Consider the following 12,401-nt stretch of genomic DNA (forward strand, 5'->3'; position numbering starts at 1 on the left):
GCTTGCCCCAATAGCACACGCAACTATGTTATGAATTGGTTGTTGACGCTCCCGTGGAGAGTTCAGTCAGTATGTTGTTGGTACCCACCTGTCTGAACGGCACTGTGAAGTCCTCCACAATATGCGGCTGGTTCAACTTCTCTACTCGTTCATTATTAAAGCAGAATATATGCTAACCAGTCGACTCGGCCTCTCTGTCCCACTGTGCTCCTCATATGACTTTGTTACTATAAAGAGAGTAAATGTAATTCGTTAATTCCACCACTGCTTTTAGTGTAAATGACGGTGCCAGCTTGCCCCAATAGGATCACACTGTAGGCCGTGAGCAGCTGCTGGCTTCAGCGTTCTCCCTCAAAACTGGACCAGTTTCACAAATTGTTGTCTCTATTAGTCACTTGGACTAAATGGGAAAAGGGATCCAGGTTGAAAAAGACTGAAGTTACCCTTTAAAGTAGGAGTGACTCTTTGATGTTGAAATGTTGAGTATAATATCTATAACAAACTATGATACTTTTTTAAATTTTTCCCAGGCAGCCCCCCCTCACCCGTCCCCCCACTTCCAGAGAGAACACCAGAATCCTTTGAGTTGGCCCTTGATCAAGGTGACTTAACAATATCATAAACAACAATCCTTTAAACAAAAAACAATAATCTGTATAAAAGTTTGACATAAAAATTGAATAACAAAATAGATTATTCTTGTTTGTCTTTCAGCTCCTGTGGAGCAGAAGTCGGAGGTCACACCTGCAGTGAACCTGAACAGAATAGGAATGTCCTCAGAGTGGTCTGGTGACTCAAAGCCAGCTGTCACCGGGTCTCAGAGTGAGACCAAACCGTGGCTGAGGAGTAAGGTAAGGCTGATGTGTGACTTCCTGTCAGTTAGTGCCATGAGAGTTTGAAAGATAAACTGAATGATGAATTATGCATATTCACATTTTTTTTGCAGCATCTGTTTGACAAACAATGAATGTGGATGATACATGTGTCACCTGAACCAGTGGTGGCTCAAATAAAAGGCGATTTAATCCTCTTTCACTACATCATAACTGATGGGTTTCTGAAGATAAACATACTTTAAGATGAGACCACCCAGGCAAAAACATAAGTTTTTCATGAACTGGTCAATTTTCAGATTTGGGGCAACTTTTGGTTCCATAACATGTCTTCTTTCAGACTAGTGGAAAGAAAACATCCAAAATATACATTTAGGTGTTTATTTTACTACACTTTGTCTATTTACGTCTGTAGATTTCTCCTAAATTCACCCAAAGTTAGCATTAGATAACGCCTCACACATTAACATTTTTAAAAAAGTGTAATATGAAAAATAATTGTCTTAATGTAAGTAATGAACTGGGGGAGTTTCACGGTGATATCTATCAGTTAACATTTTGTACCCTGTAGTGTTTTCAAAATGTATGGAATTTTACAATCCATATCTTTATAGGCCGTTTTCTCTAAATGAGTTTTGAGAAAGAAATCTCCACTTCAATAACACTTACATCCACCACACTTTCCAGTTTCATTCTTTTCTATATTCTAAAGATTTTTACATAGGGGTTTGTTCATATATCATTCATAGCCTGATTTATAGAATATTTTATTCCTAAAAACATGCCGAAAATTTATATTTTTTATGGCTTTTAACAGTATTTTCTGATTTATGGAGTGATAAAAAGAGATATCCAAAATCCCCTCTGTGAAACTCTAATTTGTCAACAAAATGAAACCAGAATTTTGAACCTGGCTTTATCCGATGTCCAGATTAATGTTTTTGGAAATGTATTTAAATTGATGCAAATTATATAAAACGCATCATTTGCATATTTAAACATACATTTTCACAATTGTCTTAATGTCAGTAATCAATTGGGGAAGTTTCATGGTGATATCTATTAGTCACCTTATTCACCTGGGGTGTCTCCCTGTAATAAACAGTTCAACATATCAGTTATGTAACAGCAACATCTTTCTCTTTGTTGCAGAGTCTGAAAGCAAAAATGACCTTCACAGGTAAGATATTTATAACACACTGTTCTGGGATAATATATATATATGCATTGGCTAATAATGTAGCCAACCAACAATGTGATAAATGATGTGATTGCTACATGTAGCTCTGTCAAAGTAACACCACTAATTTCTTTGAAATTAACTATGGACAATCGTGCGATTAATCGCGATTAAATATTTCAATTGATTGACAGCCCTAGTAATTACATGATGATGTATTAAAATTTGCTGATGTAACACTTATGTCATTACCATATTATGTGCCTGTTTTAACCCAATTAGAGAGACTCAGGCAGTCTGCCAGTAGTTATGAAATTACTAAATGTGTGCGATAATTTCAATAGTATTTTCTTGTACTATCTCCAGTAGCAGTAACACACCCTGATCTTGCATCAAGTCGAACTTCAAACCTCCCCTCTAACTGTCCACCTCTGGACCCACCGACTCCTCCGCTGCTTCCTCAGAGTAAGCTCACTAGACTCAATGAAAAATCCACAAACATTTCTGTCTATGCCACTTCAAGGGAAGTTGTGCAAATGTGTAAAATCATAACCAGTATAGAAGTTGATTATCTTTGGTTGTGCAGCTGAGGAGAGCCTGACTCCTCCACTTCCTGACAGAACCCCAGAGTCCTTCATCCTCACCACAGAGGAGGGTGAGTATATCATCACCCCTCTTTTAACAGAGACACATGCTGCAGTACTCGTTGTCTAAGTGAAGTGCTCTTTTCCGACAGTTCACGAGAGAACAGCGTGGCCCTTACCAAGGGTGGGCTTTTCATCTGAGTGGGACGGCACTGCTCAGCCCAAGAGATTCCTCGACGTTGTTATGAGCAGGAGCAAGGTAATGATCTTATCAAAGAAGTCAAAAACTAGTGTCTAAAACTAAGTCAAAGAGTAACACTCACTGACTCATTTTCCTACACTAATCTCAGTGCTTTTCCATTCAGTGATTAACATGCTACATTTCCATTTGATGGGACATTAACATTTTTGCTTTTCAATGTTTCCCCCAGAGCGTTCGAGCTAAAAGTTCCAGACAAGGTAAGCTATTTTATCTCATGAATAAAGACTCCTTCCTCTTCTGCTTTCAGTCTACCTGACCTGGCAGTTAAAGGATAAGGCTAGCAATATTCTATATTTGTTACACTGTATATAGCAGGCTATATCCCATGAGAAGACCAAAACCAACAATTGCTAGTCCATCTCTTAAAGGAACAGTGTGCAACATTTCGGGGGATCTCTCAGCAGAAATAGAATATAATATTCATGTTTTCATTAGTGTACGATCACCTGAAACTAAGAATCGTTGTGTTTTCGTTAGTTTAGAATGAGCCCTTCAAATTCATATTCATATAGCTTCAAGATGTCCACGATGTTGCTCCGCCATGTTTCTACAGTAGGACAGAATGGACAAACCAAACACTGGCTCTAGAGAGAGCCTTTCGCATTTTTACGTTACCTGAAGGCCACCGTAGTTCTCCGACACGCTTGTGAAACTGCGGTAACGTGAGTCGCGTGTTAAACCGTGGTATCGCAAGCCTCCGTCTGACCTCCGTCTGACCTCCGTCTGACCTCCGTCTGACCTTCGTGGCTCCTAAAGCAGGATTATTATGGTGAGGATGGCCTCTAAGCGAGGCGAACGGCGTTACCATGGTGTTGTACTCGGCGGCTCACATTACCGCAGTCTTGGAAAGGGAGGAGTGAGCAGAGGAGTACTCAGATCTGCAACCACACCACTAGATGCCACCAAATCCTACACACTGTCCCTTTAATGCTTTCTATCTTCCCCAGCCTGTCTGTGGCACTTAGCTCAAGCCTATTCGTTCTTACTGAAGATTTAAGTCGTGAATATAGGCTTTCATTTAAAAAAACATTTTTTTAAAAAAAGGGCTAAATTCCCAAAACAGCTGGACATTGTAGTTGTAGTTTTTATCAAATGTTTCTCAAACATGAGTAAATAGTATATTTGTTGGGGACTATTTTCAGTCACAGGTGTGGTGTGCAAGTGAGAGTTAAATGGGGAAAACACCTAAATTCAGAATTCCAATTTGTTATTTTCATGGCCTAGTAAAATTCAATCAACATTTGTGAACATGAGCTGCTCTCTCTCAAAGCCAGAAACCAGAGAATTAAGTCTCAAACTTGTGATGTCAGAGGGCACTGGTTATCAACCTGGGGGTCAAAACCTTTTTTTTAGTTTTTTTTTAATAAACAGTTGGCCTATATCTTTAATAATATAATGCATTCATTTTTGTGAAGAAAACTAAATGAAATTGTTATTTTTCAAAGTTTGGATTATTATTAGATGAGATATAAACAGGACGAGGGCAAGGTGAAGACCTGAACACGAGCTATATCCACAGAGCCTTCCCTCTCTGCTAAACAGCCTCGACCTGCATTAGAAAAGTACACAGTTATATTAGAACAACAAACCATAACAGGGAAAACTCATCTCTGATGCAAAATTCACAGGAAAAAATATGCAAATAATTCTCAAAATTCATCCAAATTGCTCGTTTTACACAAACATCCTGCCTATTGTGTTCACTATTTGGTTTAATTGTACAGTTGTTCTGTACTGTTATTGTTACGCATTGAATATAAAATGAAATATCAATGAAATATGTCACTTAGTCAGAGGTCGTCAGTTTACTCAATGATGGAAAAGGGGTCCCTTAAGGAAAAAGGTTGGGAACTACCGTCATAGGGTATAAAGTCTGGGGCTGCTCCATAGACAATGAATGGGACACTGATTTTGTGTTGTTTTCTTTTTTTATACCCAAATGAGCTTTATTCTATCGTAGTGTTCTCAGTTGTGAAGCAGAGAATGTTCCCATCTACTCAGAACATTCCTCTGGTGCTCTCAGTGTCATCTACAACATCTCTCTCCCAATTCATCGTCTATGGAGCAGCTCCACACTTTATACCCTATGACATCACAAGTTTGACTTTTAGTGCTCTAGTTTTTGGATTTGGGAGAGAGTTGTTCATGTTTACTGATATTTTTTGGACTGTCTTAGACCATAGGAATAATGTGTATGAATTTCTAAAATGGGCTTAGTTCCCCTTTAACAGCAGCAGGATGGTGTATGGGTTTGTCTCGATATAAACAGTGCTCATGTCAGTCCAATTGCAGCTCAATTATGTGTTTTTAATAGCTTTTAGACCTACAGTATATCGCAGGGGGGAATTAGTTCTATGAGGCTTTGGCTGCACAGATAATAATTCATTGTTTAATGTAGCAGTTTGGGTCAGAGGCTACACATTTTTTGTTGACTGTAATCAACCAGTTTATCAAATTTTTTCGAGATGGCATTGTGTGTTGTTTGTTGAGTACATACAACAGCCTGCAGGTTCGAGTTTTAGAAGTACCTATATTCACCTGTTGGAGGTATCCTTTACCAAAACAAGAGATGAGACCTTGACTGGTAAAATGCCAGCTTCGTTGCTGTCTTGTTCATGATTAATGTAAAACACGGGGCTTCTATGAAGGGTAGTTTATCATTGTGTTTCTACTGCAGAGCCCCTCACTGCAGCTCGGCAGCTCACTCCACCTCCTGTGGTTGTGGCTGGAGCAGGAAGTGGTGAGTTGCTTCCGACATTAGAGGGGCTGCACACGACACAGTAGCCTCTTTCACACACATTGGTATTATTAGACACATATTGACTAAGTTATTAAATAAATGTGCAAGATACTGTCATAAAAATGTTTAACCACATACATCTAAGGCTGTGGAGATTCCGAATAAGACTCGATAATAATTATTCTTTCTCACAAAGCCTAATGTATCTAGCACATGGGGGGTCCGCCATTAGGGCATTTTCAAAAGCAGCAAATCGCTTCACTTCCTATCTGTTTCTGTGTTCATCAGCACAAGTCGGGCAGCATGATGTGAACCGCAGGCCGTCCCTGAACACGGAGACATCAGGAAACAAATCAGACAAAAGCAGCGAGAAGGGCATGTCTCGAACAAAGGTAACACACGAGCTACACACTACTAGTTAAAAGGAACATTTGAAAGTGTACCTAACTAAATCTATGCTTTTGTTTCCTTTGTCCAGAGTCTGAAGTTTTTTAGACACAAACTAAAACGTAAGTGCTAATTTACATTTTAGCTAAATAAATGCACTGATGTTTATTTGAAAAGTAGGACTAACATGTTTAAAAACTATATTCTCAGCTAAAACTGCCCCTCCGCCGCCTCCCACTCAACCTGGAACACCACCTCCATCAAACGGTGCCTCATCTTCAGTCTTCAAATTTGGTAGGCCTGCGTCTACTTCACTATGACATTAAAGAGGACCTATTATGCTAATTTTCAGTTGCATACTTGTATCTTGGGTTTCTACCAGAACATGTTTGCATGCTTTAATGTTCAAAAACTAGGGCTGTTAGAGTTAATACGATAATAACGCAAATTAATTTTAATGCCACTAATTTCTTTAAAGCATTAACGCAACATGTGATTTTTAGATTGTAGTGGGCTCAGTGTTAAAGCTAGATGAAGATCCTGGTATCATATGTAACTAGAAAATCTAAAGGAATCCATTGGTACCAACCATGTCATACTAGCTTGTCACGAAGGAGGTTAAATAACGCTCCAAACTTGCGCTAAACTTTGGCGTGGAAAAACTATCATGGCCATTTTCAAATATATGTGAATGTAAATGGGTTCTATGGGTACCCACGAGTCTCCCCTTTACAGACATGCCCACTTTATGATAATCACATGCAGTTTGGGGCAAGTCATAGCCAAGTCAGCACACTGACACACTGACAGCTGTTGTTGCCTGTTGGGCTGCAGTTTGCCATGTTATGATTGGAGCATATTTTTATGCTAAATGCAGTACCTGTGAGGGTTTCTGGATCAATATCTGTCATTGTTTTGTGTTGTTCATTGATTTCTAAAAGTAAATTTATATGTAGATTTGCATAAAGCAGCAGATTTGTCCACTCCCATGTTGATAAGAGTATTAAATACTTGACAAATCTCCCTTTAAGGTACATTTTGAACAGATATAAAATGTGTGATTAATTTGTAATTTAAAAGTTTAAAAAAGCTTAACTATGGACAATCATGCAATTAAATATTTTATTCGATTGACAGCCCTATTTTACATGTTCAAAAAATGCTTTACTTTTCTCATGCCAGCTGTGCTGCAGCACTTCTTTTGAGCTCCTCCCAAAAAGCCCAGTCTGCTCCGATTGGTCAGCTGGCCCACTTTGTTGTGATTGGTCAACCAAACCTAATTCTTCGGACTTTGCTCCAACTCCGCTCTAGCTAGCTTTGTTCGAGGGCGCGCCAAACTAACCGCTAGGCAGGTTTTATGCAAATGTGTTACATGGTGACATCACCATGTTACAGAAGAAAAGGCGGGACTTTAAACAAGGCATTTCAGTAGGAGTGTTTCTGTGGGGGAGAGTAACTCCCTTTGGACTGGACTTTGGGTTTTGTAACTTTGCAGACCTTTTACATGCACAAAAATTATATAACACATTAAAGGAAAGGGGAAAAGCACAAAAGCATAATAGGTCCTCTTTAACATATTATACAATGTTACATACTATTTTTATGACACCATCTTCATCTTCCACAGGATTTGGGAACCGTTTTGGAAAGCCAAAAGGCCCCAGGAGTTATCCAGAGACCTGGGTTTGATATTTAGAGTCTCCAAATATCAAAAATGGACCTGTTCTTCTAATGATGATCAACATAATACATTGCATCGCTAAAGGACTCATATACAGTGGGCCTGAAAAGCACTGCGAGACAGCACAGCACAGTAGCACCCTCAGCAGCAGAGAACAGGAAGTGCTTTTTTTACCAGCTCTGATGCACTGTACAGTATATGCACAGTACATCAACTAAGGTTGATTTTTAATTATGGCCTCATTGAACAACATGGACCGCCACTTGGACCAATGACTTGAATCTTGAGCCTCTAGAATAATTTGCTTGAAGTTTGACGCTTCTCGTTTTAACGCTCAAAGCAACGCTGTCAAACTCAAATAGATTTAGTTATGTATGTGTGTGAGTTTGTGCTTTTTTGGCATAAAATAAGAAAACGGGTATAACGTTGCATGTAGTTCATCAGCATATCACTTTTTCTATTAAAAAGACAACAAACTAAACATCATTCAATGTACCATGCGTGTCATTTAGTCTCTGCCATAATTTACACATCGCTGTGTGGTTTTTAAATGAGTTTAAAAGCATTGTCAACATCTTAAAATGTATATCTGAAGGTACAGCAAATGCGATGTATACTGAATATGTATATGATGCAACTGTACAGTTAAACCGTGTTACATACACCGGTTACACACAAAATTATTTATTAAAAAATATAGAAAGTCTATGCATTCTCATTGTGTTTTTTTCAACCTACTTAACAAGACTGAAACATATTGATGAAGGATCTCTACTGTCTGTAACTTATCACCCAGGAAACTGATTCAAAACGCCTCAGTACAAACATGAACAACAGCAATCATTGGTGCTAGAACACAGATCATCACAACAAACATGACAAAACGGTCGTCTTATTTGTGCTAGTAAGTCAAGACCCTATGACAGCCATATTTCTGACCAACTAAAATAACCTGCTTCCTGATTAGGATCTAGTATGTTTGACACTATGTTGTAGTAATTGTTTCTTCCATATGAAATGCAGATGTAGAAATCAAAAAGCATCATGTGAGCAATATTTGTCATAAAAAGAAAAATAAAACAACCGCGCCAATGCCCATTTTACCAATTTCTACTCAAACCTCACAGTTTAAAGGGGACATTTCATGCTCATTTCCAGGTTCATACTTGTATTTTGGGTTTCTACTACAACGTGTTTACATGTTTTAATGTTAAAAAAACACGTTATTTTTCTCATATTGTCTATCTGAATCTGCTCTGATTGGCTTGCGAGAAAAATATGGTGCACGTTTGCAAAGGTAGTTCTCAAGCTGTGGCTGATATATTCTAATGAGCCTGCGTGGTTTCTACAGTACCAAAGGTAACAGGGATCAGGGCTCGAGCTTAACGGCGTCCCAGGGATGATAGAACATTTCCCCAATAATGCTGCATAGAGTGCTCCAGGGATGACATATATTTGTAGGCCAACCCGGAAGTTAGCATCGCACTAGGTTGCTCGACAAAAAGCCAATGGGATTGTTGCATTGGGTTTTGGATTGTTGCAGAAAATAAAATCTGTGACAAACACACGTTTATGATATTTACACATTTTGTTCAGCAAGATAATCTTCACAAACTAACACCACTTTTATGATTTTTGAGGGTGAATGCAATCGGCAGAAGTAAAAAGCTAACGTTAGGCTATGAACTAACTACACCACTGTTGCATGAGCGCGAGTAAACACAACGAGGCTGTAAAGGAGGACGAGTCGGCGTGATGACGTTTAGTCGTCTCATATAGCCACTTGTTAGGAACCGCCTTTTTTAAGACACATGAAGGCTTCAAAATTCACAAGTGGGATATTTACTGGCGTATTTTATGTCATAGAGCAAAACGTTAAAGTCTCTTAAGCTTGTGTTAACCACAGATCTTATTTCAGATATCCATCTAAAAATCCATTCAAAAAACCCACTGACTTCCAGACGAGGGAACCGGAAGTGCTAAAATGCTAACTCATTTCCAAGTTTTAGGACTCATTCCTGCACCACTCTATTGTGAACAACAAATTTGTGTTGAAATTGGCAGGAGGAGCACTAGTAACGTTAGCTGTTAGCTGTTAGCGGTCGGTGGGCAGCACACTCGCTTGGCTAAATAACAGAGATTACAGCCAATGTTAACGGAGGTTGGATTGAGTTACATTATGATCTATTCAGTAAAAATTAGTAATAGGCAAAGGTAAATTATAACCTTATCATGATGTGTTCAAATGCTAAATTTAGTTTTTGGCGAGAAACTTGGGGCGTAGCTTCAAGTTCCTCGCCATCCATATTTCTGACTCCCTCTCCTGGTCCCTGAACATCAGTTGGGTCATAAAAAGGACACAACAGAGACTTTATTTTTTGAGGTGTTTAAAGAAACATGGTATGTCCACAAAAACCCTCATCAACTTCTACCGATCTACAATTGAAAGCATCTTAACAGGATGCATACTGGTCTGGTTTGGCAACATTACATCATATGACCATAAACTCCTGATGAGGACAGTGAAAACAGCATCTACAATGATTGGATCACCGTTACCAGTTACAGGACATTTACACCACTCGCTGCAGGAAGAAAGCTCTTTGTATCATGCAGGACACAAGTCATCCAGCATATATACTCTGTTCTCTTATCTCCCTTCAGGGAAGCGCCTACTGAGCATCAGAGCTCGGACCTCTCGCCTCAGAGACAGTTTTTACCCTCAGGCAGGCGGTCAGACTGCTAAAGCAGCGCTAAATGAATGCAGAGCTGTGGATTGTTTTTATGGATGTTTTTATGGTTTTTAGGTTGTTTTATAATTTTATACTTAGGTAATGTCTTATTTATTGTAGTATTTATCTAGTGTACTATTTATAGATTGTAAGGGCTGAGAGAGAGCCAGGGTAAAATGCCTTTCATTGCATTTCACTGTACTTTTAAATGCATATGACAAATAAACTTGAAACTTGTATCATCAGGGATTAATAATATATTCGCAAAAAAACAGTGTGCACAGGGTAATAAAGGAGAGTGTGTTGAAGTACATGGGATTTGTTTGTTTTTTTACCGTGGTATGGAATTGAGAATCGTGGAATTTCACTGGCATTGGTATCGACTACTAAATATCTGATATCATTACATCCCTACATGTGACATAGGAAGGGGAACCAAATCGGAATGGCTTGTGGGTTGGTAGGCACTCCAGATGAAACAGTGAGTTTTTCATGATATGTCCCCTTTAAATTAGACTAACCGTATACAGTACAAGGCACTAAAACATAGTCAGTGGTAGAGCAGAGGCAGTATCACATCATCACTTCTTTTATAGAGGACGACAGAACGAAGGCCTCTGTGAGGTTCAGATTATCTGTAAATATCGTACTCTGATCAGTAACTCGGGACGACCATGTTCAACGTTATTTTAGGACAGACCATTCTGAAAGAAATGTGAAGTTCACTTCCATCTCTCACATTGCTGAACAGTTCAGTCTCGGATCATTTTCCTTGAGGCATCATTATTTCAGATTTTGCTGGAACTATGAGAAAAGAAACAACAGGCATTCGCAGTATAAATCCACACAGTAATACTCCCATACAACCACAGTAATCCTCAACAACGGTGCCACCATCGCCCGAGTGACACATCACCAGGGAATTTAAATCAAATGAAAAATGAGAGCACTGACAGCATTCACATATTCCAATCCCAGCTATAACAATATACAATAATATTTACATACCAAATTCTGAAGACAAACTCAACACCTAAAGAAAAGATTCAGACCATTATTGCCAAGAGCAATAACAGTAATTCTTTTGTCATTTAGAGGTGTTCCTTTAATTAGACAACATATGAACATAGGTTTATAACCAGAGATGAATATTTAAGACTGTTGAGCTTAATCTTTAGAAAATAAATAAAATATCAAAAACAGTATCAACAGTAAGAAAAAGGGCAGTGTAGAAACACGGGTTTTAAATGAAAACAAATGTGCAAACTGCAACTTCTAAAGCTGAAAAAGTGTTTGAAGTAGAATTAGATGATTATAAATCTCAACCCAAAGGAAAGTCTTCTTTAAAGGAACAGTGTGTAACATTTCTGGGGATCTATTAGCAGAAATGGAATATAATATACATAATTATGTTTTCATTAATGTGTAACCACCTCAAACTAAGAATCGTTGTGTTTTCATTAGCTTAGAATGAGTCCTTCATATCTACATGGGGAGCGGGTCCTCTTCACGGAGTCCGTCATGTTGCACCGCCATGTTGCACAGCCATGTTGCACCGCCATGTTTCTACAGTAGCCCAGAACGGACAAACCAAACACTGGCTCTAGAGAGGGACTTTCGCATTTGTACATTACCTGAAGGCCACCATAGTTTCCGAAGTGCTTTGTGAAATTGCAGTAACGTGAGCCGCCGTCTGACTTCCGTTGCTCCTAATGCTATTATGGTAAGGATGGCCTCTGATTCACGTGAACGGCATTACCATGGTCATGCACTCGTCGGCTCACGTTAATACAGTCTTGGAAAGGGAGGAGTGAGCGGAGGGGTACTCAGTTGGTTGCAATCTGCAACCGCACCACTAGATGCCACTGAATCCTACACACTGTACCTTTAATTTAAAAGAAACATTTTTAAAAAAGACTAATTTTGTTTTTCCTGGTTTACTGGCTGTAACCATTCCGAGAAATCTAATATGTGGCGAGCTTTTGATTCAAATGCCAAAGGC

General features: G+C 38.9%; 1 protein-coding gene and 1 long non-coding RNA gene across 3 annotated transcripts in view; one reads left to right on the forward strand and one right to left on the reverse strand.

Annotated features, from left to right (window-relative positions):
• The window catches only part of ptpn22 (protein tyrosine phosphatase non-receptor type 22), a 24,633-nt gene extending 16,258 nt beyond the window's left edge, over positions 1-8,375 (forward strand). The window contains exons 15-26 of one of the 2 annotated variants that reach the window (XM_037771394.1): positions 531-602; positions 715-851; positions 1,986-2,013; positions 2,383-2,478; positions 2,600-2,668; positions 2,750-2,856; positions 3,029-3,056; positions 5,537-5,599; positions 5,888-5,991; positions 6,078-6,108; positions 6,197-6,280; positions 7,614-8,375. In XM_037771394.1, the coding sequence (XP_037627322.1) occupies positions 531-602; positions 715-851; positions 1,986-2,013; positions 2,383-2,478; positions 2,600-2,668; positions 2,750-2,856; positions 3,029-3,056; positions 5,537-5,599; positions 5,888-5,991; positions 6,078-6,108; positions 6,197-6,280; positions 7,614-7,675 (881 nt within the window). In that variant the 3' untranslated portion in view covers positions 7,676-8,375. Of the gene's footprint in view, positions 1-530; positions 603-714; positions 852-1,985; positions 2,014-2,379; positions 2,479-2,599; positions 2,669-2,749; positions 2,857-3,028; positions 3,057-5,536; positions 5,600-5,887; positions 5,992-6,077; positions 6,109-6,196; positions 6,281-7,613 lie in introns of both variants that reach the window. The other variant, XM_037771393.1, reaches the window with a different exon arrangement.
• LOC119489231 overlaps positions 1-11,902 on the reverse strand; it is a 23,760-nt gene extending 11,858 nt beyond the window's left edge. Inside the window, exons 1-3 of the long non-coding RNA XR_005207133.1 lie at positions 11,559-11,902; positions 5,388-5,397; positions 4,177-4,187 (exon numbers count right to left, since the gene is read on the reverse strand). This is a non-coding gene — a long non-coding RNA (uncharacterized LOC119489231). The remainder of the gene's footprint in view (positions 1-4,176; positions 4,188-5,387; positions 5,398-11,558) is intronic.
• Between the last annotated feature and the right edge of the window lie 499 nt (positions 11,903-12,401).

Source organism: Sebastes umbrosus, chromosome 6 (assembly GCF_015220745.1).
Source record: "Sebastes umbrosus isolate fSebUmb1 chromosome 6, fSebUmb1.pri, whole genome shotgun sequence".
Taxonomy (NCBI): domain Eukaryota; kingdom Metazoa; phylum Chordata; class Actinopteri; order Perciformes; family Sebastidae; genus Sebastes; species Sebastes umbrosus.